At 48.2% G+C, this 22,951-nt stretch overlaps 11 protein-coding genes across 11 annotated transcripts; 6 read left to right on the top strand and 5 right to left on the bottom strand.

Moving 5' to 3' along the window:
* Positions 1–1,125: 1,125 nt before the first annotated feature.
* On the bottom strand, positions 1,126–2,054 carry N7481_002750 (mitochondrial 54S ribosomal protein bL17m; the record flags this gene model as incomplete). The annotated part of the gene is made up of 2 exons (XM_057261969.1): positions 1,126–1,638; positions 1,839–2,054. 2 exons carry the CDS (start codon positions 2,052–2,054, stop codon positions 1,126–1,128), a joined length of 729 nt encoding a protein of 242 aa, XP_057126901.1.
* A 378-nt stretch (positions 2,055–2,432) lies between these two features.
* On the top strand, positions 2,433–2,875 carry N7481_002751 (MICOS complex subunit Mic12 family protein; the record flags this gene model as incomplete). The annotated part of the gene is made up of 2 exons (XM_057261970.1): positions 2,433–2,453; positions 2,522–2,875. The coding sequence occupies 2 exons, from the start codon at positions 2,433–2,435 to the stop codon at positions 2,873–2,875; spliced, it is 375 nt and encodes a 124-aa protein (XP_057126902.1).
* A 315-nt stretch (positions 2,876–3,190) lies between these two features.
* On the bottom strand, positions 3,191–3,985 carry N7481_002752 (DUF5315 domain-containing protein; the record flags this gene model as incomplete). Its single annotated transcript, XM_057261971.1, has 1 exon — positions 3,191–3,985. One exon carries the CDS (start codon positions 3,983–3,985, stop codon positions 3,191–3,193), a length of 795 nt encoding a protein of 264 aa, XP_057126903.1.
* Positions 3,986–4,602: 617 nt separating this feature from the next.
* Positions 4,603–5,190, top strand: rps23 (40S ribosomal protein uS12; the record flags this gene model as incomplete). Its single annotated transcript, XM_057261972.1, has 2 exons — positions 4,603–4,861; positions 4,995–5,190. 2 exons carry the CDS (start codon positions 4,603–4,605, stop codon positions 5,171–5,173), a joined length of 438 nt encoding a protein of 145 aa, XP_057126904.1. The 3' UTR covers positions 5,174–5,190.
* A 1,207-nt stretch (positions 5,191–6,397) lies between these two features.
* On the bottom strand, positions 6,398–7,898 carry N7481_002754 (translation initiation factor eIF2B subunit beta; the record flags this gene model as incomplete). Its single annotated transcript, XM_057261973.1, has 4 exons — positions 6,398–6,470; positions 6,530–7,355; positions 7,422–7,711; positions 7,801–7,898. The coding sequence occupies 4 exons, from the start codon at positions 7,896–7,898 to the stop codon at positions 6,398–6,400; spliced, it is 1,287 nt and encodes a 428-aa protein (XP_057126905.1).
* Positions 7,899–8,558: 660 nt separating this feature from the next.
* nemA (Nem1-Spo7 phosphatase catalytic subunit NEM1) lies at positions 8,559–10,187 on the top strand (the record flags this gene model as incomplete). Its single annotated transcript, XM_057261974.1, has 2 exons — positions 8,559–9,981; positions 10,045–10,187. The coding sequence occupies 2 exons, from the start codon at positions 8,559–8,561 to the stop codon at positions 10,185–10,187; spliced, it is 1,566 nt and encodes a 521-aa protein (XP_057126906.1).
* A 943-nt stretch (positions 10,188–11,130) lies between these two features.
* On the bottom strand, positions 11,131–11,886 carry N7481_002756 (N-terminal protein methyltransferase; the record flags this gene model as incomplete). Its single annotated transcript, XM_057261975.1, has 1 exon — positions 11,131–11,886. The coding sequence occupies one exon, from the start codon at positions 11,884–11,886 to the stop codon at positions 11,131–11,133; it is 756 nt and encodes a 251-aa protein (XP_057126907.1).
* Positions 11,887–13,573: 1,687 nt separating this feature from the next.
* Positions 13,574–14,422, top strand: N7481_002757 (alpha/beta fold hydrolase; the record flags this gene model as incomplete). The annotated part of the gene is made up of 1 exon (XM_057261976.1): positions 13,574–14,422. The coding sequence occupies one exon, from the start codon at positions 13,574–13,576 to the stop codon at positions 14,420–14,422; it is 849 nt and encodes a 282-aa protein (XP_057126908.1).
* Positions 14,423–15,024: 602 nt separating this feature from the next.
* On the top strand, positions 15,025–17,606 carry N7481_002758 (FAD-dependent oxidoreductase; the record flags this gene model as incomplete). Its single annotated transcript, XM_057261977.1, has 5 exons — positions 15,025–15,260; positions 15,332–15,603; positions 15,657–16,027; positions 16,082–16,824; positions 16,874–17,606. 5 exons carry the CDS (start codon positions 15,025–15,027, stop codon positions 17,604–17,606), a joined length of 2,355 nt encoding a protein of 784 aa, XP_057126909.1.
* A 238-nt stretch (positions 17,607–17,844) lies between these two features.
* N7481_002759 (bZIP transcription factor) lies at positions 17,845–19,069 on the bottom strand (the record flags this gene model as incomplete). The annotated part of the gene is made up of 2 exons (XM_057261978.1): positions 17,845–18,996; positions 19,040–19,069. The coding sequence occupies 2 exons, from the start codon at positions 19,067–19,069 to the stop codon at positions 17,845–17,847; spliced, it is 1,182 nt and encodes a 393-aa protein (XP_057126910.1).
* A 419-nt stretch (positions 19,070–19,488) lies between these two features.
* N7481_002760 (uncharacterized protein) lies at positions 19,489–20,793 on the top strand (the record flags this gene model as incomplete). Its single annotated transcript, XM_057261979.1, has 1 exon — positions 19,489–20,793. One exon carries the CDS (start codon positions 19,489–19,491, stop codon positions 20,791–20,793), a length of 1,305 nt encoding a protein of 434 aa, XP_057126911.1.
* Positions 20,794–22,951: the final 2,158 nt, after the last annotated feature.

Raw genomic sequence — 22,951 nt, forward strand, 5'->3', positions numbered from 1 at the left:
AATTTAAAATTTAAAAAAATTCTGTCGAGGGGGGCTCACAACAGTATAGGAAAGCCTTTTCAAATTTGAGTTCAAAGGGTTTGCAGTGGCCTCTTTGGATGTGTTCCTGATGACATGTGTTTTCCTGCATTATCAGGAACATATCCAAAGAGGCCATTGCAAACACTTTGAACGAATACTACTGTGACTAGTACCCTGAGGGATTTCTATCGGTCCCTCAAATAACTACATTGGACGGTGACGGTCTCATTCAACCGGAGGCCTCCACACTGGCACCCTCCACACCCGAGTCCCACATAATATACATGCTAAGATGGACACAGTTGGTTCACGCCTGTTTAGGGCCCACGCAGCAGGATAATATCTTCCTCCCGATGTCTTTACCGCTCTTTCTGGCTGTCGATGGCTTTGCGAAGTCCTTGTCGACAATCACTGAGCGTTATCGCACTGTCCGGGGGTAGGGTCCCATACCCTAGAGAAGACAGATAGGATCTATTTGAATTCACATTCATCTACCTTTACAGGGTGTATGCACATGCTGCACGATATTACGGAGTACTGACTTACATACTAATCACGAACTTACCTTTAATAGAACAATAGGAATAGTAGTATCTATGCTCGCATCCATTTCTTGAAACTTGAACCCTCTCACTTGACCACGTTTGGTCTGTGTTCCAGGCGCAATATCTGTAGAGTGGTCTGTTCCGAGTGCTAGTAGCTGACAGATACTAACTAAAAGTGCCGGATAAGACATTACTACTAGTACTGGTGAACAATGGCCTGCCCATTACGACCCAAGCTCCGAGTCTTCAAGTTGTTCGAGTTATAGTATATTTTACAACGGTATAAGTTAGATGAAAGGTATCGAATACTTTATACTGTACACGGGCTATGTCACATGAGCGCAGACGCAACAGAACAAAATGCCAAAGCGAAACTCCTATAAAAACAGGTAAAAAAATATATCAAAAAGGGGGGGGCCAGGACAATAGTCAACAAGTCCCCCATCCCTCCACCTCGGCAGCAGAGAAAGAATACATGCAAGAGGGCGAGGTGACGGCGACATTCAATGCAATACAAGGAAAGGCAAGGCAAGGCAAAAGACCCTAGGGAGGCCTAGATCTAAACCTTCAAATTCTCAACCTTCTTCGCCAACTCAGCAGCTTGCTTCTCAGACCTCATAGCCTCCTCAGCCGCAGCCTTATCCTCACTCTCAGCCAACTCCTCCTGCTCCTTCACAATCTTAGCAGCGCCCTTCTTATCGCCCACCTGCAATTTCCGAATAGCCTCCTCCAGCGCCTCAGCACCACCCTTCCGGAACCGAGTCACTTTCTCGACGTTGAGCTTGGTGATGTTATTCAATTGGCCGGAATAACCCTCACGCTGGCGGAGGACTGTTCGCGCTGTCATGGCGAAGCGAATGTCCTTGGGTCCGTCGACGAGTTCGAGAATTGCCGACGGCGCTTGGTCGCAGGGTTTGCGTTCTGGGATCGCGGACTTGTCGCCCTGGGCTACTGAGTAGTATTCGTATTTCTGCTTTGGTTCGATGCGGAGGACGCGGGTGTAGCCGCCTGGTCGGTCGGCGTAGCGTTCGCGGAGGGGTCCGAAGAGTTTGGGGATGATTTGGTGTGGTTTCTGGGGTTTGGTTAGCATGGGTGTTTCTTTTTTTTTTTTTCCCAGGGGGGTTGTGGTATGGTTTTCTTGAGAGCAATGCACTTGGGATATCACTGCTGGGGGGGATTTGATTCATGGCAATGCAATGCAATGCAGTACAATTAAATCCAGAGGAATATCCGCTTAAATGCATTGCACTCCCGGGATTCGGTGGCACGTACATAGAAAATCTCCAGGGCCCGTCGCCGAGAGGCCTCCGAGTTCTTCTTTCCCAGGGTAATCAGTTTGTCAGCCAACCGCTGGGCCTCCTTGGCCTTGTGCCATGTCGTTGTGATGGATTCGTTTTCGAAGAGAGAGGTCACCAGGTTGCGCAGCAGGGCCTGACGATGTGAAGACTTGCGGCCCAGGTGCCGGTATTTTCCTCCGCCGCCGGCCATTGTGTAGGGAGGAAGTGAAGGCGAAGAGAGAGTATGTCAAGTGATTCAGAGGAATCGAGAATGTCCGAGGTGTGGTGTGTTGTGGCGGTCAATACAATTCCAGAAGATCGCAAGTCGTTCGGAGACGCGAAGGTCTAAAAGATTCGAGTTGAGTATCGGCCAATCGGAGAGCTGCCACCGCCTTTGCCCGCCTTCACCCGCCAGACTTTCTCGACGACATTTGCCATTGGGACATTAAGGGCTTCCTTTTACCAGGATTTCTACCAGTAGGAGATAATCAGATCAGCTAGTCTCCTTATTCCTTCCACTCGCGGCTTTTGACTATCCCCATCGCCAGTAGCCAATCCCGGCCACCACTGGCACTCACCCACGACTACCATGGGCTTCTTCACAGGCTTTGTATGTCCAGACTTACTTTAACGACCTCCACCTCGAATAGAAGCTAATCCTTATTTGTTGCGCAATAGATTGGCGGATTCGCCCTCACCACTTCCGCCCTCTACATAACAATTACCATCCACCGCACCAACCGCCTCGAACAACGGCGCGTCATTCGCGACCAAGTTGATCAAATAAATTGGCTCGCGAGGTCGACCGGTGCCTACGATCGTCGGAATCTCCCTGAGGATATTCCCCGCACACTGGAAGATCGCTTCCCACCGAGGGAGGGCCCGATTACCACCAAGGAAGTTCTCAAGCATCGGTGGAACACAGAGGTCGAGAAGTTGGCTAGGAAGGCGCATGAGACGAGGTGGGAGGATGTGAGGGATGCTACCGCTGAAGGATGGAGGGGGGTGATGAGTCTGGTGAAGAAAGAGTAGTAAATGATTACTCTGGGCTAAATTCTTGATTTCTCAACTCAACTCTTGACGATGTATATTAGTATCATGGGCCTTGTTTTGTTCGTGCTTGGAGCAGTGGAGTTTGGATACCCTGGCGTTTTGCGTTGCATTATTACTTTGATCGCATAACTGACGATGTATGTTTCTTTGATAATATAAGTATGTACAGTACATTGATTAGTGCAGCCATGGTAAGGCTGGTAGCCATGGCTACAAATTGAGTTCAAGAGTGTAAAGGGCGTCCAGCGCAAGTCGTAACGGGCATAAATCAAACGGGGATCATCTTCAGACCAACTATGGCCCAGCATTGGTTGACGGCGGCGCAGTTGTCACACTCTCCGAGTCACTCCAGATATCCTTACTCTCACGCTCAACTGTTCGCATAGCCTGCGAAACTTCCTCAAGTTTCGCAACAACGTCCAATACGCCCTGATTAACACGATCAAAGTACCGATCATTCGCATCACGGCGCTTCCGCGCTAGAATTATATCCTTTTCCGTCCCCTCATCCAGCGTGCGGTGTGAGACGCGATCTCTCGTGGGAGTGGATTCACCAGCCGTGGTTCCGGTGGTATCTTTTGTTGTAGTTGCTGTTGCTGTTGCTGTTGCTTCTGCTGAACCCCGGCGTTGCGCACTCTCCCCGTCTGCGGTGTTGCGACTCGAATCCACCACCTCGTCGTCTGCTTCACTGCGGGCCCACGCTTGCGCGAGATCTAGTTGTTTGGTGCGTAGGTCTTCTAAGGCCTCGGCGTGCTTTTCTCCGAATACATGTTCGCTGGTTACGGCGCTTAGTTCGACTTCGGAGAGAGCGCTTTGCATTTCTTGCCAGATGGCGTCTGATCCGTCGACGTCATCCTTAGATAATCGGCGCGAGGTGAAGGGGGAGAGAAGGTTGCGGTTGTCGCCTTTGTCGCCAGGGGTTCGGGTGCGATTTAGAGGTGGTGGTTGACTGCCTGTTGGTGTTGTGAGGGTTGGGTTGGTTGGGGGAACGGCGAGCGAGACGTTGGATGCATTGTGGGAGGGCGGGCCTTGAAAGAGTGCAGGTGGTGGTAACCGCTGTGAGTTGGTTGGTTTCCGGGATAGCTCCATGATGTTCCCCGAGATGAAGTTAGTACATAGCTAGGTGGATGTACTAAGAACTACCCTCGAGTACTCCGTTGTATGTCACCGAGGGTACCCTAAATGCCAAGACTGATAAGATAGGAGCTATCAGATGACATAAGCACCATAGTGGGGGCTGCGACGATCAGGTGACTCGCTTAGGGCAAAAGCGCACACAAGTCACGGGATTAGGAAAAAGCGTCCCAAGCAAGCGAGTCCGCCCCGGTCAAAGTGCTATCCGAACCCTTCGTCGACCACAACCCTTCAGCGACAACACCCATTTTCAGTCGGTACGTATTCGACCATCCCTTCACGAAGGTGGGAGAATACCCCTCTGGAAATTCCTATTGTGCGTGTTTGGTTTGCATTCCTCGGTTTCCTGGCGATAATTCGACACCGTCAAAACCAACCCGATCTCGAATCGACTTGCACGCACAAAAATTCCCAGATCTCCCACCATCGAACCACCCCCATACACTCCAACACTGCACACCACAACTCGCATTCGCACCACGATCGAAACCTCTCTACCACACACCGATTCAACTACGCGCTCCAGAATATACTAACGAACTCTCCCTCCAGACGTTCAATCATCCGCCAACATGGGTAAGGGACAACCTCGTGGTCTTAACGCCGCTCGCAAGCTCCAGGCGCACCGCAAGGAGCAGAAGTGGGCCGACCTCAACTTCAAGAAGCGTCTCCTCGGAACCGCCTACAAGTCCTCCCCCTTCGGTGGTGCTTCCCACGCCAAGGGTATCGTCCTCGAGAAGGTCGGTGTTGAGGCCAAGCAGCCCAACTCCGCCATTCGCAAGTGTGTCAAGGTCCAGCTGATCAAGAACGGCAAGAAGGTCGCTGCTTTCGGTGGGTTTCCTCTCTCTCCAACAAACGATTCGCATACAATGTCGGGTCGAACAATAAATCAACAACAACACCCGACATGCGTTTCATTCACCCCGACACACATCGCTAATCTCTCATTTTCTTATGTTTCTAGTCCCCAATGACGGTTGCCTGAACTTCATCGACGAGAACGACGAGGTTCTCCTGGCCGGTTTCGGTCGCAAGGGCAAGGCCAAGGGTGATATTCCCGGTGTCCGTTTCAAGGTCGTCAAGGTCTCCGGTGTCGGTCTCGCCGCTCTGTGGAAGGAGAAGAAGGAGAAGCCCCGCTCTTAAGGGAGTTGCGCAAATGCATCTCAAAACTTTAAAAGCAACTCAGGCAAGAGGGAGGATGTCTGTGGATGTGTGTGTGTGTGGCCAGACTGGAAGTTCCGTTCCATGTTAGCGCCTGGATTTCATGAGAATTTTTTTTTGGGAATTACTACCCCTCTAGGGGCGGACTTCCGGTCTGGTGCTGGTTTGATGTGAATTAACCACGATTTCGATACAATTCCAAAAATTTGGCGCTACGACCTTTCAAACACTTTCTTCTTGGTTCTAAGGGGACTTGACTGTCTCCCCGCGGTTTGATAAGACGGCCCCGCGTGTATATGCTTTGTAGCGATGTAATTGCATTTATTGCCCCGGATGATATTCATGGGACATGTCCAGGTCCGCGAGTGTTGGGAGACCCCAGTTTGTAACTACTTCTCGTATCTGGTGGTTACTATGTACTTTCTGTGATCAGATACCAAGAGCTCCTAATGTTGTCATCTATTGTTTATTTTTGACTTCGCTAGCAGTTTATTGGGTGCTAATGGCCAGCTACGATAATTCTGATTTGTGGAGAATGCCACTTGCAGTGGCTCTACGGATCTGAGTCAACCTTGAGATATCTAGATTTTCTATCACTTCGTCACGCCCAGGTGGTTATAGCCACTCGGAACACCTTGTTCTCACAATCATAGATTATCCTGATCAATTAGATAATATAGTAGAAGCATTAAACCTTCAAGTTGAACATCAGGAATCATTTTATGGTTTGCTTTATGCATATGTTCCACTCCAGGGCTTGATATATATTTTTAGTTCGGGTTGACTCCCACCATGCCGCCAAAAATCAACTTGAACTTGTCCAGAATGATAGTACTAGCCCTGGAGTACCATAATACCGCTGCTGTAACTATATTCTAATAAAAATTCAGTATTCCCATACTAGTATTAGTAATGACTTACTATTAATTAAATACCCTATGCTCATACCTTGGTATGGTTGGTTCCAGGCTGCTCGGCCGACCTCATACCTAGGTAAACAACTGTAGATTTCTACTGTTACTCTAGGAGTTCAGGGCTACTATTTGCATACTAGTACTGATCTCTAGTACATTCAATTTACTACTAGGTATAACCGGTGAAAAGTTTTTTTAAATGCAAATTTAAAATGCACCTCATAAGAAGCTCATATTCTTTCGTTAACCTGGTCACTTTTTGTCTCTATACTACGTAACTATTCATAACCGCTCAGAAGCTAATATCCTCCTTCCGGTAATGGTCAGAGACAATCCTGTAGAGATATGATGGAGCATGGCCACCGCTGCGAAAACGTTAAAAATGGTTGTGATGAAAGTATATAGCAGTAAAAGGGATACGCACAGATTGGTAATGTAAAGATCCACCAGCTCCGCAGGAACGTAATCGTAGAGCGGGTTCTGAACATCAATTTGGTCGACAAGATCGCCGTCCTCGTAGGGAAGGACCTTGCTGGCATCACCATATTCGATGAGAGAGTCGAAGTCGAACGGATATACTGGACTCAGTTTGTAGACGCCGCTAACCACTACGACGGGGGTTTGGTGGACCTTTGCTGCGCGCGCAATGACACGGGTACCAGCGGCCGCGACGAGACCACCGTTAGCAAGGACGGAGTGCGTGCCCAGGATGACCTTGTTGACTCGGGACATCATGGCGAAGACGGCAGAGTCTGGGATCAGGATGACCGTGATGCCGTGGGCGATGAGGGGTTTCTGGAAGGATTCGAAGCTCAGCAGCTCGTAATCGTCGCGGAGGTTACCGCCAACGGTGGCGTGTGTGACCTCGTGGTTGTTGGGGTATGACTCTGCGTGGATGACGGTGAACTTGCGCTTGGTTGCGGCTCGGAGGAGGAACTTTTGCACGGTGGTGGAGGATGTGTGGGTTAGGATGATCTCGTTGGAGTGGATGTGCTCGAGGGCGTAGTTTGAGATCTGCTCGTCGACTTGGCCGAGCTCGTCGATGATTTCATTGATACCCTCCAGCACCTCGGCACGGAGATCCTTTGTGAAGTTGTTTTGTCCGCCCGGAGATTGAGAGCCTGGTGTGCTGGGCAGGGAGGCTTCTGGTTCGGGGTGAGAAAGAAGACTGAACATGGATGTTAGTGGGGGACGACTGGGGCGTTCTGCGCCTAAGGCGAGAGAATCGCGATCCAAGGGCAATGATGCATCTATTTGGTCTGGGTTAGCGGGGCTGAATTCCCAAGCGTATATTTACGGCAGACTAGTACACTCACCATCGAAAGCCCGAGGGGTTTGAGGTTGACTCTCCGATTCACTGAGGGCGAATTCTGCCTCGCGATCGTCCTCTGCTTCGTCGCGAATGAGACCGAGGACTCGTCGCACAATATTCCCCACCACCATCTCGCGCGGCTGCGCGGCCATGAGGCGGCGGCCCACACTCTGCACTCGCTCGATGAGCTTAGACGACTCGGACGTCCGACATAGAGAGACCACACTGCGGAGTAGGTAGGCGGTTGCGGTAGCGGAGGATCGTGAATGGCAGATTTGGCGGCGTTTTAGGAGTCTGGCGTTGAGTCATTAGCAGGGGGAATACAGCGTCGCGCATATCGCACAGCGCACAGCGCAAAGCACGTTGAGAGGTATGAGACGTACGAGATGAGATTCTCGATTGAAGTATCAATAGGATTGGACTTGAGAGATTTGAGAAAAGACGACAGGCCTGGTGTCAGGGCCAACGACGTGGACGGCATGTGGGATGGTTGTAGAGGAGCTGAAGAAGATTATAAGCAGGTGGAATATAGGATATAGGATTCCGTATATAGTGAGCATAGACATGAGCACTGAGATTAACATACTATTCCTCTTGATCGTCTTTGGAATCTTCCCAACCCTTTCTCGTGCAGAAGAGTATTGCAGTATGTCAAAGTGGGCAAGCAGCAAAAAGAAGGTCAAGTTGATTTTCTGCCGTTCGACTTTGTCCGCTTCCCCACACTTGCGAACCTCTCCTCTTCTCTTTCTCTCCTCATCTTTGTCCCCCCCCCCCATTTTCTTTTCTTTTTTTCCTTATAGACCAGCATCGAATTTCTTACTACCCTTTGTTTCTTTGATTACTTTTGGGTTCTACTGCATTTCCGCCCCTCCACGGTAGATATCGGACTGGGCGTCGTGGAAGTAGTTCCGAGGCTCGGGTGACTGGCGCATCGAGGTTGGTCCCAACGCTCACCCTGCTCACCTTGCACTTGCACTAGCTTCCTCCTTGCCCATGTCTCTTTCCCCTTGAGAACCACCCCCCGAACGACCTTTGACGAACTTCATCTTGGCCCATGGCCTACCTTATGTGGTGACGACTCACTCACGATCATCTTTTATTTAGACCTCCTTGTTTTTGTCCCCGTGGGCCTCGTTGGAAGATGAACTCGCTGAACATCCTTTCCTCGCGAGTCATCGGCCAGTCTTCCAGCTCACCGCGTCCGCGATCACAATCCCAGGGCGAGAAAAGGCGCAAGACCTTGCCCGGCGACTTCGCAAAGCATCGATCTTACAGTAGCGACAACTTCCGGTCTAGTGTTGCTTTTGACAAGAGTTACGACGGTGTCGCATCAGCCGATGACCAAGACGACGACGACGACGATAATCACCACTCATATGACGAGAAATCGACTTTACTCCACGGAATTCAAAAGGATGGAACTCTGGTAACTAAAAGTACCTGGCGACTTTTCACCCACCGAATCTTCGATGCGATCACGGAAACGATACACTTCATTCTATCTACGCTAGCGGCACCAGGAATTTACTTAGCCCAATGCTTCCAAAACGATGACGGGCACTATTCGCTTTTAGCTCCAGTGAGGAAAATTTGGCGCCATCCTTCTGCCGACTCCAGGATCCGGTCGGATAAAGGGGCCTCTCCTCGGGTAGAAGGTCGGCGGCGCAGTGACTCCACCCGCAAGTTGAAATCGCAAACATCACGAGATTCCATCATATCGACAACCTCGGAATCGGATACAGATAAACGGAATATCAAAGGCACTCCAAGCGCGAAACCTCGACATAGCAGAAATTCCAGCAGGACCCCGAGCGTGGATATCGAACCTTTCCCCGATACCAATCCAGATGATAATACTCCGCGCCGGTCGATCCGCATCAAGCTACATAACGAGGAAGTTTCCAAACGACAGAGGCAGCGCCGGACTCAGAGTGCAGATCTTGGTCATCCAATGCCTGAGGGTGTGACCCGCGTTCAGGGCGCCGATAGCTTGAAATCCCCCACCTCTTCCTCTGTTCATCGCATCACCAAATACCCACATTCTTCCCCCGATCCGCCGCGGCCTCTCCTCCCCCCGCGACTACCTTCATATACCGCAGCCCCGCGCAATGCCCGACTCCCACAAAAGACGCTGGTCTTGGATCTCGACGAGACCCTCATCCACTCGCTTGCCAAAGGCGGCCGTATGTCTAGTGGCCATATGGTCGAGGTTAAGCTATCCATGCCCATGACCACCGCCTTGACACCGGGTGGGCCGCAGGCTACCCTGGGACCTCAACATCCTATCTTGTACTATGTTCATAAACGGCCGCATTGCGATGAGTTCTTGCGCAAGGTCTCCAAGTGGTACAAACTGGTCATCTTCACTGCCAGTGTCCAGGAGTATGCCGACCCCGTGATCGACTGGCTCGAGCAGGAGCGCAAGTACTTCCAGGCCCGCTATTACCGACAGCACTGTACATTCCGCCAGGGTGCGTATATCAAGGACCTCAGCTCTGTAGAGCCCGACCTGAGCAAGGTCATGATCTTGGACAACAGCCCGATGAGCTACATTTTCCACGAAGGTATGGATCTGCATTTGCACTCGCATAATTTATCTCCACACTAACGCCTCTCGTCTGTTCTAGACAATGCTGTTCCGATCGAGGGCTGGATCAACGACCCAACGGATAACGGTCTGCTGCACCTAATTCCTACGTTCGAGGCACTGCAATATGTCACCGATGTCCGGGCATTGCTGGCCTTGCGCCGCGGCGAAGGCGAAGCATGAGCATAAAGCATGACTTGTTTCTCCACATTTTTCTGTAACTATGGAGTGGCTTGTAGGTGTAAAGGGAGTTTTTGTTTTGTGTTTTGTGTTTTTCCCTTTTTCTGCTCTTTTAGAAGCGAAGGGTTCCTTTCTTGCAAGTGGAAAACCAAGAAAAACAATTGGTTCATGGTGGACATAGGGAACGATGAATGAGATGAGGCTACACCCCCCCCCCCCCTCCCTTTCTAAACAACTGTTTATTCATAATACATTCTTGTCTTGTTTATCGGAGAACGAGAATCGGAATGGAACGAACGTACATATACTGCGTCTAATATTAGTACTATTTTCTGTTTGTTTGGTGTGGCCTAAATCTACAAACTGTGATGTAGTTCAGCTAAGCCCGTGGACTATGTGGTGCTATTCTTGATGGAAAATGAAAGAGACCACAGCATCCTAAAACACTATTTCTGCTCAGCATAGAGCTGATCTTGGACCCTTTACTAAAGCTTAACGGCTTTTATCACACCGAATCAATCTGGCTAGGAAAGCGATTCGGACGATTTTGGTATTAATCCATGATACTCTGTTTGATAAAGAAGAGCAGATCCTGTCGCAATCCAATGTTCGATTCCAAGGCTGTTCCGAGTCGTCGGGTATGAGCTGAAAAGTACGGTTGCAATGATATTTCCCATATATCTATCGAGAGATCGAAGTATTACCGGAAACCGTGGGAGGCCCGGTGGCAATAGTATCTCTTTCGATCGCTGCCACTTTGGTTTGTTGCGTTTGCTATGGATATTCCTTTCAAAGGACTTCGCCCGGGTATGGATCAACAGCAGTTGATATAAATGACAAGACCGTTGCAGCAATCCATAGTTTGCAATTGGTCATGAGTGAATGCTCGAATGTCTGAATGGACAATCATCCCCACATTCAGAATATCAAGAAAGCTAACTCAGCTTCAAGACTTTGGTCGCAGCGCATAAGATTTAACCGGAAGCAATTTAAACTGCTTCGGAAAACCCGTCTGAATCTCCGACTTGATGACATCCATTCCCGCCGCCTCAAATATCTGCTTGAACTTTTTGTCGGTACGCGTGACACTACTATCCTCCTCATCAAACATATCCAGCCCCTGAGGATCCGTAGACAAATTCTCCTTCAAAACCACCAATCCACTCTCAGCAAGCGAACTCCGGCATCGCACGATATAATCAATCAATTGCACATCCGTCAAATGACCCACACACCACTGGGTCCAGATGAGGTCGTATTTCTTTCCTTCAACTTCCGGATACCAATTCTCCAAACCAACGGTGTATATATCTCCAACAACACCATCCGTCTTGAGCTGACTGTTTGCCAAAACATCCGTGAATTTCTTGACTGGTTCTACCGCATCGACAACCTCACAGACATGGGATAAAAAGCCCTCCGTAACGCGCCCCACTCCCGCACCACAATCTGCCCCAAGTGCGAATTTACCGCTCGTGGGCAGACCAGGTATTAACCGCCGGACTTTTGTGAGGAAGGCTTTTGATCCTTGGAGTTCAATTCGTGTATACCACGGATATGTACCGAGCATGCCTAGCATGTTACTGTTCGTACTTGGTAAGCTGCTCCAGTAGTTGATGGAGGCTTCATGGTTGATTTTGGAGTCGGCGGGGACTGATTCTGCCCCGGGTGCTTGGCATGGATTGCCTGAATTTGGTGACATTGTATATAATTCGATTTTTTCTGAAGAGTTGGGATTGAAGGGTGAGTTAAAGATGTGAAATTTTTGGTGGATGCTTGCCCCACGTGATGAGGGGAACTACAAGCTTATCGTTGCTTATCATCCGAGCAACTTTCAAGTGGCGGGGATCAATCCAAATCAACAATCTTCTTGCATCATCAACAAGTTTGTGCGAATGTGGAAAGGAATTTTTAGTGCACCTGTGACCATACAATTCACTAATTCGAAAATGAGACGTTTAATCCATAAATTCTCTCAGCTCTTCAAATATAGAGAAGATGAGTCACCAGAAAACAAACAGGTAAGCAAGCATTGCAAATGGCCTTGACAACGTTAAGGTTATTCAAATTAACGAACTTCCGCGTTAGACCGAAAATATAGCTAAACTTGACGAAACTGGATTGAAATTGCTTTACAATAGATCCAGTGCTAAAGTGGAGTAGGACGACCATCTCAAGATATTTGAAAAAGCATTTGACCCAACTAATATCACTTGACAGTATCGTCGCGGTCCATGGCTTGAACGGGCACCGCGAAAAATCATGGACTGCTTCAAATGGAGTGAATTGGCTTCAGAGTCTTTTACCATCGGATCTACCCAATTCAAGAATCTATACCTGGGGCTACGATACGCAGACCACGAATGTCGGCTCTCAAGCACCGGTCTTCCAAACAATTTCCGAAAGATTAGTCGAGGAGCTATGCAACGTGAGAGGCTTAGATGAAGTATGTTCATAAAACTCGTTTTTAGAGAGAGGTAGTGCAGGCTAAATCCCAACCACAGACACATTCGCGCCCTATAATATTCATTGCCCATAGCCAAGGCGGCACTGTAGTCAAAAGTGTATGTAAACCTTCTACAAGCGTGCTAGAATTCCGAAGATTTATATTCATGTTGATACCTGTTATTAGGCAATACTATATTCAGCATCGAAAGACCCAACCGATGCAAGGTCCTTGGCTACAAATCTTCGCAGTATAAGCCTTTCGACACGTGTGACTATTTTCATGGGAACACCTGAATTAGATTCCAGGCTTGATGGTTTGAAAAGGTATATTAGTCTCCTTGAGAAATCACCGCAACAGCAAAACGCCGACTTTGAAGAAGCACGCTGGATGCTGTCCGTGCTCGAAAGATATTGCTTGATTGCGAATGAGTTTAGAACTTGTTTCGCATATGAATGTGCTCAGCTACATGGCTCTCCCGGTAGAGAAACTCCGGTAACATATTCCAATAATTATTCAGAGACAAGATTGCATTCCTTATTGTTGCTAACCTTTTGTATTGTGGATAGCCTTCGTTCCAACGACTCTCGCCACACATATTGATCAATAGTAGCCACGACGGCATGATTAAATATGAGTCATCGTACGATTATGCATATGTGAAGATTAAAACGACGTTGCTTGATATGGTTCAGGGTGGCCCACTATAAATGAGTTGGTCACAAACTTAATCGATATCGGTACTGGTATAACTATAGCGGGGCCCCACGCCAACCCCTCATGCTTTGAAATCAACCTCGTATTTTCGTAGATTCATACTTGAATCTGGTATGACGTAGAATTAAACCAAATAAACTGAGCTTACAAATAATCCAAGACAGATATATAAATCAATGCCCATTGACAAACTTCAGAGTCAGCCGATAAACATCTGATCAGAAAAATGGAGCCCCTTGCTACTCAGAATACTCTCATCAACGGGAATCGCATCGCCTATGGCATATTCGGAGACGGCGAACCGATTGTCTTACTTCATGGTACGCCCTTTTCTTCACTCGTCTGGCGTGACATTGTCCCCAATCTAGTGAAAGCTGGCTACAAAGTCCACCTCTTTGACCTTCTCGGATACGGACTATCCGAGCGTCCCTGGAATCAATCAACCGACACATCTCCAACAGCGCAAGTTCCGATCTTCGAGGGTCTTCTTTCTTTCTGGAATATAGACAAGACACATATCCTGGCGCACGATTTTGGCGGCGCCATTGCACAGCGCTTTAGTATTCGTTCACCAGAGCGTGTTAAGTCTTTGACACTTATCGACACGGTCTCTTTTGACAGTTATCCGTCCCCGAGAACAAAGCAATTGATGGAGAATGGTCTTGAGAACATGATAACCGCTTCAGATGGGGACCATCGGGCCCATTTTAGAGAATGGCTTTTGTCCGGGGTATATGAGAAAAAGAAGTTCGAGAATGAGGGCACTTTGGACACTTTCCTTGAATATATCTCTGGCCCCATCGGACAGGGCAGTTATTTCCAGCATCAAATTCGACACTATGATCCGAAGCATACGATGGAGATCGCTGATCAACTTCCGACTCTGGGTCAATTGCCGGTTCACCTAATTTGGGGCAAGGATGATGCTTGGCAGGTTGTTGATTGGGCGTATAAATTGAACGAGACGATTCCTGGATCGAAGCTTGATGTTGTGGACGGTGCGGGGCATTTCTCGCAGCATGATAAGCCGGAAGAAATTTCTGGACTTATAATTGATTTTCTTAGGCAGAATTAATTTCTCGTGCTCTGGCAGATCTCCTGCAGTTCACATTCTCTCTCGCTCGGAAAGTATATAGTACGCCGAGAGGTGTATGAGTTGAATGTCGCACAATGGTCGAAGATGATGGCTCAACAAATGTGCCTCTCTATATCAATTTATGAATACGGGTTGTTTCAATGTTTATCAGCCTCGAACTTTACGATTGGGAATCTCGGTTGATTGTGATCAGCCGCGGCCGTAGGAACGGAGTAGACCCACAGTCAGAAGTTCACCCTTATCCACTCTTATCCGCAATATGATTGGCTTGATTATTGATCATGGAGGACTCGGGGCAATTTCGACGACGGTTAATGTGTGTGAATCCCGCAACTTGGCCCAGCTGAGGAAGTGCGCGCAAGGCTGCCGGAAAAAATGTGGAACCGCCATACAAATCAGGGGAGCCCCCAGATTCAGCTGTGGGCCAATTCAAGACTATAAATGATTGTCTAGTTCTCATTCGGAGTACGTAGAGAAAGTCTGTCCAGTATTTTGGCCCCATTCTTATTTCATTATGTCCCCCAAAGACATGAAGGTGATCATTGCGGGGGGGAAGCATCGCTGGTCTATCTCTGGCATTGATGCTGGAGAAGAACGGCATTGACTTTCTGGTATTGGAAGCTTATCGCGACATTGCGCCCCAGGCTGGAGCAAGCATTGGTCTTTTACCAAATGGTCTGCGAATTCTTGATCAACTAGGGTGCTACGAACGAGTTCTCGCCGAATCTGAATACCCAGTCGAAAAGGTGACCTTTCGTGATTCGCGTGGAAAAGTGTTCTGGTCTTTTGAGGATTTCAATGAAAGAATCTCTGAAAGGTTTGTGATTCCATATCCGTACCATTCTGAGGAATGAATGATATTCGAGGACTCTTGCTAACATTCCGAAGACATGGTTACCCATGCGTGTTTTTCGACCGGCGCATGTTGATTCAAATCTTGTATGACAAGATTCAGCAAAAAGACAAGATCCTAACTTCCGAGAGAGTAGTTACTGTGAAAAACCACCCCACCCATGTGGCGATTACTACACAGTCCGGAAAGGAATTCACGGGAACATTCGTTGTTGGCGCAGATGGTATCCATTCGGCTGTTCGACAACAGATGTGGGAGAGCGCGCAGAAGTTAGATCCAACATGGATCGATCCGTCCGAGAAAGATGGTGCGACACCCTTTTGTAACCACTGAGATGCCGGAAGCTGACTTGAATAAAAGCCCTCCCAGCAACATACGCGTGCATCTTCGGTATATCGAAAGGAGGACCGGGTGTGGAGAAAGGAACTCTGAACTCGGTTTTCAACGAGCATTTCTCTTACCTGGTCCCAAGCGGTCCGGGAGACAGGACTTATTGGTTTCTAGTTAAAAACATGGGCAAAACACTCCATGGTTCTGAGATTCCACGTTACACGAAAGAAGACGAGGAAAAGCTTGTCAAGGAACACTGGGACGACTATATCACCCCGACACTGCAATTCTCAGACTTATACAAACACAAGATAAGCTCCGTGTACACAGCTCTACCGGAGTACGTGTACAAGAAATGGTATTTTCAAAGAATCATGACCACTGGTGATGCAGCACACAAGGTATGTATTACGACTTTTGGGAATTTTGGACAGTCTCTAACAATAACGATTTAGTTCGAGCCATTGACCGGGCAAGGAGGCAATAATGCAATTGAAACTGCAGCATCCTTGGCCAATCATTTGGTCGCGTCTTTGAAGAAGAGCGATTCGGGAAACCTGTCAACAACAGAAATCGCGTCTATTTTCGAGAAAACTCAGCGACAACGCGAGGATCGTACTTGGTCTCTCGTCAAACAGTCGCATGCCAGACAGCGCATGGAATGCATGGAGACTTCTGTTTTGAAATTCGTCGCTAGATACGTCATACCGTATGTTCCAAAAAGCGTGCTGACAGATCGATGGGTCGACACATATGCTTCGGGTGTTTCCTTAAACATGCTTCCGGCACCTGAGAGGGACCATACAATCCCTTTCTACGACGAGTTGCTCAGAGCCCCATCCGCTCGTGGACCATTTGGATATCTGTTGTACATCGTCTTTGCGGCCTTCGCGGTAGTTGCATTTCAACTACTGTTCGCAGCTGGAAAGGTAAATGGCACCTGGTCTCTGGTCCATGAAGCAGTCATCAGTCGCTCAATTGGCGACTTGAGTGGAAGCTTGCGTGAGTCTTACACAGGCGTGCAATCTGTTGACAAAATTCTCATGACACTCGTGTCAATCTTCCTACCGGCTATTACCAGCCCTCGACAAGAGCAGCCATTGCAGCTTCTGTATTTCTTGTCGTCGATGCTGCCGCTCATTGCCATTTTTACTATCGAGGGATATCGACAGAAGAACAGGTGGTCCATGATAGCAAGGTAAAAAAGCCCCAACATAGAACTTGAACTTTGCTAATTCCCCATACAGTCCCAGCATTTGGGGTATTTTGTACCAGCTGCGCGGAATTGGATTCATCGCACCACTGTACTTCGCTGCCAGCCTTTTCGTCTCGCGGAAATCTATATTCCTCCTCGTACCCGGCCGAGAGGTACTTGTGGCCAAGTTCATTCTCCCAGCGCTCATACTTGGATTCATCGTGCCCACCATTCTGCTCTTCTTTCCATTCAAGGACACTGAGAGCCTACAGGCCGTTATTGCGGCCTGGCAGCCTGCACCTGCACTAGTCTCTTGCTTCACATATGTCTTTGCAAAGCTCGCCAATGCGGTGGTGAAGAAACCAAGTGGGCAGAATCCAGGGTCACCCGGAGATGACATGTTTCACTTGCGTGCCATTTATCAGACAACTGGAACGATCGCAGCCTGTATCCATCTCAGCGTTGTCATTGGCTGTTTCATTTCGAACGAAATTTCGCTGATGCAGATCTTTGTTCCCGGAGATTCATTTGCTAGAGTTGAAACGTTGGCGGACGGTGTATTTGTTTTCTTCCAGAATGACTTTCTTCTCGTGACAGCAGCTAGCTTCATATGGAGCTTGGTGAATATTGCTGATCTCCACAGAGCAGGACTGTCACGGGTTGATTGGAAAGCTGGGCTCGGCTACTTGATGGCCGGATTTGTGCTTATTGGGCCAGGTGCCAGCGCTGCAGCCTTGTGGTTCTGGCGTGAAGATGTGATGAGCCGGAGAAAGGCAATCAAATGATCGAGCAAAATTAGTCGGATTGGCTTTTGATCAACCTCGACTTTCTCATTTTACAATCGAAAATGACAATGGACTTCTGAAAAAGGCTTCATATGTCGATAGACGCGAGGTTCGTGTCTGGAATTTTTTGAACACCATGGGAGATAAGAGCCTCCACATCGCGTCGGCGAAACGCAGCTGCACATCCAATACAAATGCAAAGCCGACTGAGTTCTGTTTCGATGTCAACAGGGCAGATTTAAATATTAGAAGTTTTGTATTTACCTGTGATAATAAAACTCTCATCTATGCTCAAATTCGGCATTATAGAAGAATTCTGGTCGAAAGAAAGGTATTCATTTTCCACGGTTTGCTCAAAGGAAGGCTGCAAGGGTCTCAGAGACATCGATTGTGTGCCAGCCAATTCAGGATTTGTCGGAAGCGACCGGTTGGATTCCATCAAGATCCCTCGGCTTGATAAGAAGCCCTCAACGTCATGAACATCGAACCATTGCTCATCGGAAGGCAGTTCCATAATTCCATTTGTCGTCTGGAATGGAAGTAGATTCTGCAATCCGGATGCACCGATCGACATTCGTTTTGTGCGGGGAAAGTGTGTACCTGCACCGCCGAGGCTAATGAACGGAAACTGAAAGTCCTCGACAGGGTTGCAGGGTGTTGCTGCTAGGACTCGTTGGAAGTAAGACGTGATTTGGGCCCTCGGGACCTTTTGCAGCATGAGACCGAATTCATGCCACATTTCGTGATCAGTAACAGCCTCATTTGTTAGATAGCGATGGCCACTTTCAGCACACGCCTGAAAGAGCTTTTGTGTGAAGTGAGTGGTTGCGTAGGGAATTGACTGGTCGTGGAGACCCAGCGTGGCTGTAGATACATCGAAAGAAGCGTTGATTGGTGTGCGCACAGCACTCGGGATGAGTGGATGAGATGTTTGAAGAAATGATGTCCAGAACGGAGAATCGGATTGCTTTATAATGGAAGGCGGCGGATAACCTGTCTTCGCCAGGACCAAAGAAGGCTGAACCAGAAGGTTCTGCATTCTTTCCTTGAAAATTGGCAATTGCGTAGGGCTATGAGGATTTTCTCTTAAAGGAGATTTTTCTGCACGTTTCAATTGAAGTGTGATCTCGTCTTCGAGCAGATCAACCGCCTTTGAAAGGTTTGATAACGGAAGATGTGGGTTCGCTTTGGCTTCATGGAACGAGTGCATGATCTCAGAGAGTTGGCCGATAACATTCTCCAGTTGTGCGTTTCGTTCCTTAAGAGATTCAAGTAGGCTTTGTTGACGCGATCTATAGGCTCTTTGAGCATCGCGAATCTGTCTCCTTCGTTCCTGTGGATCCGGTGAGCGCCGCACGGAAAAGGGGGAGAGATGCCCGTACTGAGTCGACTGTACCGGTAGAAGATTTACAAGGACGACCTCTAGGTCTTACCAGAACCCTATGAGGGCTTGCAGTAGACATTGTCGATTTCAAGCCAGACAGAAGTATGTCTTTGGTAAAATTGAAGTTGCGAACGAGCAAAGATGAGTGGCAGAAGGCAAGCAGCCTAAAGTCTTGGCGCCCAGACCAGTACAAACGGACGACAAGGAAATTGATATTGATGCATCTCCCAGCCACAATCATTTATTCGAGAATTTCTAGGTTGATCTTTAATTGATCATCTTTTCTAATTTATCTCATATCGATCTTCCCAAATGTGCGAAATACCTACACTACTACTCTGATCCGCGAATTCTGAAACGCTTGAGATGTACCCTCGCTATCCCAACTAAACCCAATCCAGAGTGGCCCCAAATAGAGGCCCCAAACAGTCTGAGTCTGACATTGCCCCGCCCCTTAACCTATCACATTCCATTTCTTTGATCTTCGTTTATCACACAATGGATGGACTCGAGCGAATACCCACAGAGGTTCTTATCATAATCATCGAGCATGTAGATGATTTCTATGGACTCGATAGTCTGCTCCGGTGCTTACCCCGAGCTGCAATCATCTTCCAGACCCACAGTGTCAGGATAACAGAGAAGGTTCTTCGTGCTTGTTCAATAACAAAACCTTTACCCAAGGTCGGCCTAATAGACCGTGATATTCTAAACCCCAGCAGAGATCAGGATTCTTCTCTGAGCATACCCAACACTTTCAGCTGTGACATACATCGATTCTTTCGAGAAATTGTCTGTATCCGCACTCCTTCATTTCGCTCCAAGTTCCCGGAACTGAGTATCTCCACTACCATGTCGATTTCATCGGAAAGGTGTCTCAGTCTGCACTTTCGTGGTAGGAGTCAGTCCGAGGCATCTGATGTGATGCGAGGAATGATCAAGGTCGCTGCCCAAATACAACGCTTAGCTTGTGCCTGTCTGTGCCTGATGCTGGGAAACCTAGAGGATGCGATCAAAGGGGCTCCAGATATCCATGTTCGTCGTGCCCACGCTGCTTTTGGTCCATTTTCTTGGATAGAAGAGCTCCGCGTCTACAGGGCGCTCTGGATTTTGCAGATATATTCCGATATATACGCAGCAGTTCGTTCGACAGGGTGGAACAAGGAGTACGAATGGGCACTTGAAGGATACGCACATAAAAGGGGCCTTTCACATGCTATGACCGAAGAAGTTAGAACTGTTTACGAAGTTTTGAAAGAAGTCGTCATTCCGTCGCCTCCAGCGATCCCTCCAAGATTTCAAGACAAATTTTATGATTATCTTCCATTTCTCTTGAGCCTCGAGCTAAAGAAAGGTATTGATTTCCCTATATGGGCCCCGCCGCCGATCCTCCCACTGGACGACGAGGTCGGTGACTCTTGGTATTTGAGTCCAAGATATCGGCATTTGACTACAGAGCGAGTTGATGATTTCGACAAACTCCCGAGACAAGGTGCCATCAGCAAAGTTTACACCTCTAAGGATGACTGGAATTCTTTCAAACCACTTGGTATCTACATTTGGGACCCTTGGCGATATTACTCTGCAGGATTGATGGAGCCTCCAATTGAGAAAAGGTTGACTCCAGATGGAGACTACTCGACCTATTCTGATGAAGCAAGCGATCAGGAAGCGAGAAGAAGAGCTTTGCTCTCGCTGATTGATTCGCAAGAAATGGAGATTTCTTTCCCTTCTCCGGATCCCTTTGGAGGTCCCACTAGGCGATGGAGGGAACGCTTTAATTTCAATTCCGCTATAAGTTAGGCTGTATCGGGCTAATTGAATTGAATATCGAAGTCTCCCTTTTCGGACGCCTTTCTGCGCTCCAAACCCATGAGGTCATGTTTTTATTTAATCTAAACATTTGAAAAAAACTTGAATATTAGGTCACTCTCTTATTGGACTACCTTCTTAATGTAGCGCTTTTCAGTCCGAAGTTGTTAGAGTTACCTATACAACATTGAGACAACATAGGCCCTAAACTTAGAAGTAATTGCTCGTGAAAAATAGGTATCCTTCAGGGCCATAGCCTCGCTGGCCAGAACCACACGAGAACGTCCAAGAGAGATTTACGCTGTAATATGATCGAGGAGATTACTTGAGACAAGAAGCGCCCTGCTTTCGTCATTCAATCTACATGATTCATCAACATCTGTAGATAGCCAGTTTGCTTCCATTGTGCAGAAAAGCATGCGTCGAGTACCTTGTTCATCGTTGTAGTGAACCTGCCAGTTCCCTCTCCACGTTCGGCGAATCGTTAGATGCCTCAGAATATTAGGACTACTAGGATTTGCTAGTAGCTTGCGACCTGCATAGTCCCAATTCGGTGTCGTTGATGGAATCCTTGCTGGACATATATTGTAGACAACTCCGATAATTTCGGTGATGATAGCTCCGAGACAGTATCAGGTAATATAATTACCTGGTAAACAATCGACCTTAACCCGGACAAAAGTACTATGTGCAACATCTGCCAGATATACACCAATGGAATAATTTTTGCCATCTTCACCCAGACGCATACAACGGAGATCAGCGCAGCGTAGAGAGAGAGGGAGAGAGAGAGAGAGAGGGAGAGAGAGAGAGAGGGGGGAGAGAGAGAGAGAGAGGGAGAGAGAGAGAGAGAGGGAGAGAGAGAGAGAGAGAGTTGCATTATACACCGTTTATCAGCTCCCGAAGGGCTCTTCCAGTGTCGCTGACGGCAGCTACATCTTGCCACTGAGGTGGTTTATATATAGAAATTGCCCTACATGCCATCCATTTGCACCAGTTTGCACCAAAATGTCCTCGTAAACTCGCCAGTTGTCAACTGTCGGTCTTGCGCATGCCATCTTACATGCGTGTAAGCCTTTCTACACGCGTGTAACTCTTACACGTATGTAGGCCGCCGCTGTCACGCTTCCCTGCCCCCCACCCGTGAGTGCTCCTGCTTCCATTTCCATCGTGCGGCGGTGGAGGCCCGGTATCATAACGTTGTCGGGCTCTGATAGCTGTGTATCGGTCACTGTGCACGGGGGTCTTGTAGCGAAGGGGGGGTAGGTGGGCATGGTGTACCGGGGGATCGATCAATTGTCGTTAAAGCCCTCGGCACCTCAGCCGCTCGCTGTAGCGGCTCTCATCAACATTTCAGGTCAACAACATGCCTGGTTACCGTAGCAGTGTGCCGGTGCTGCGGCTCCCCAGGTGTCAGAAATAAAGATCGAGAGCAGGGGGGGGATCGAGAGTTCGATAACGTTGTTGTTCGCGTAATGCAGCCTCCCCCCAGAGTGCGCGGGGGCACTTGGTTAGTTTCACTGTACCGTGCCTTAGTCCATCGCTCGGAACGGAGCTGCGTTGCCTGCCATGGCTTATCGTGTTGAATGCTGTTGTTAGTTTTCGAGCCTTAAACTTGACTCTATTGGAGCCCAAGTCGTATAAGACAATCAACATTAGGATCACTTAATCTAGCAAAATTATCTGAAAAATCTTCAACCATAGTATCATAGTGATATTGTAGTGGGGAATCCGCTCTGGTGATGTCAGGTGACGTTGTAGGCCTTAGCTTAGGCCTTACATGCAGTATATAAGCCCTCGATGATAGTTAACTTACACAACACCTTTGGGGTCACCAATGAATTATTCTTTCTGCGGAGTCTACTGAGGCTGAGGTTGCGGTATCGGTGTATCGCATGTCCATAAAGACTCGAATGTCTTATTAGTCGCATCTCGATAGCGTCACGCTTTGTCTACTGCTACTCTCTCCTGCACTCTGCGAGTCTGGTGGTTTTGTCCTCTTGTGATCGACCCGTCTGCTTGACAGACTGCCAGCGAGCATTCCCATCTTACAATATGTAGTTCTTTTTCCTTTATTTTAGTGACGAGAGTATCTAATAGGGTTTCACGATGGAAATTACGTATCTAAAGAAGTGGCTTATCCTTATCT

This window comes from Penicillium waksmanii (assembly GCF_028829765.1).
Source record: "Penicillium waksmanii strain IBT 27052 chromosome Unknown utg000002l:1.0-3326099.0:1.0-3328782.0, whole genome shotgun sequence".
Lineage (NCBI taxonomy): Eukaryota > Fungi > Ascomycota > Eurotiomycetes > Eurotiales > Aspergillaceae > Penicillium > Penicillium waksmanii.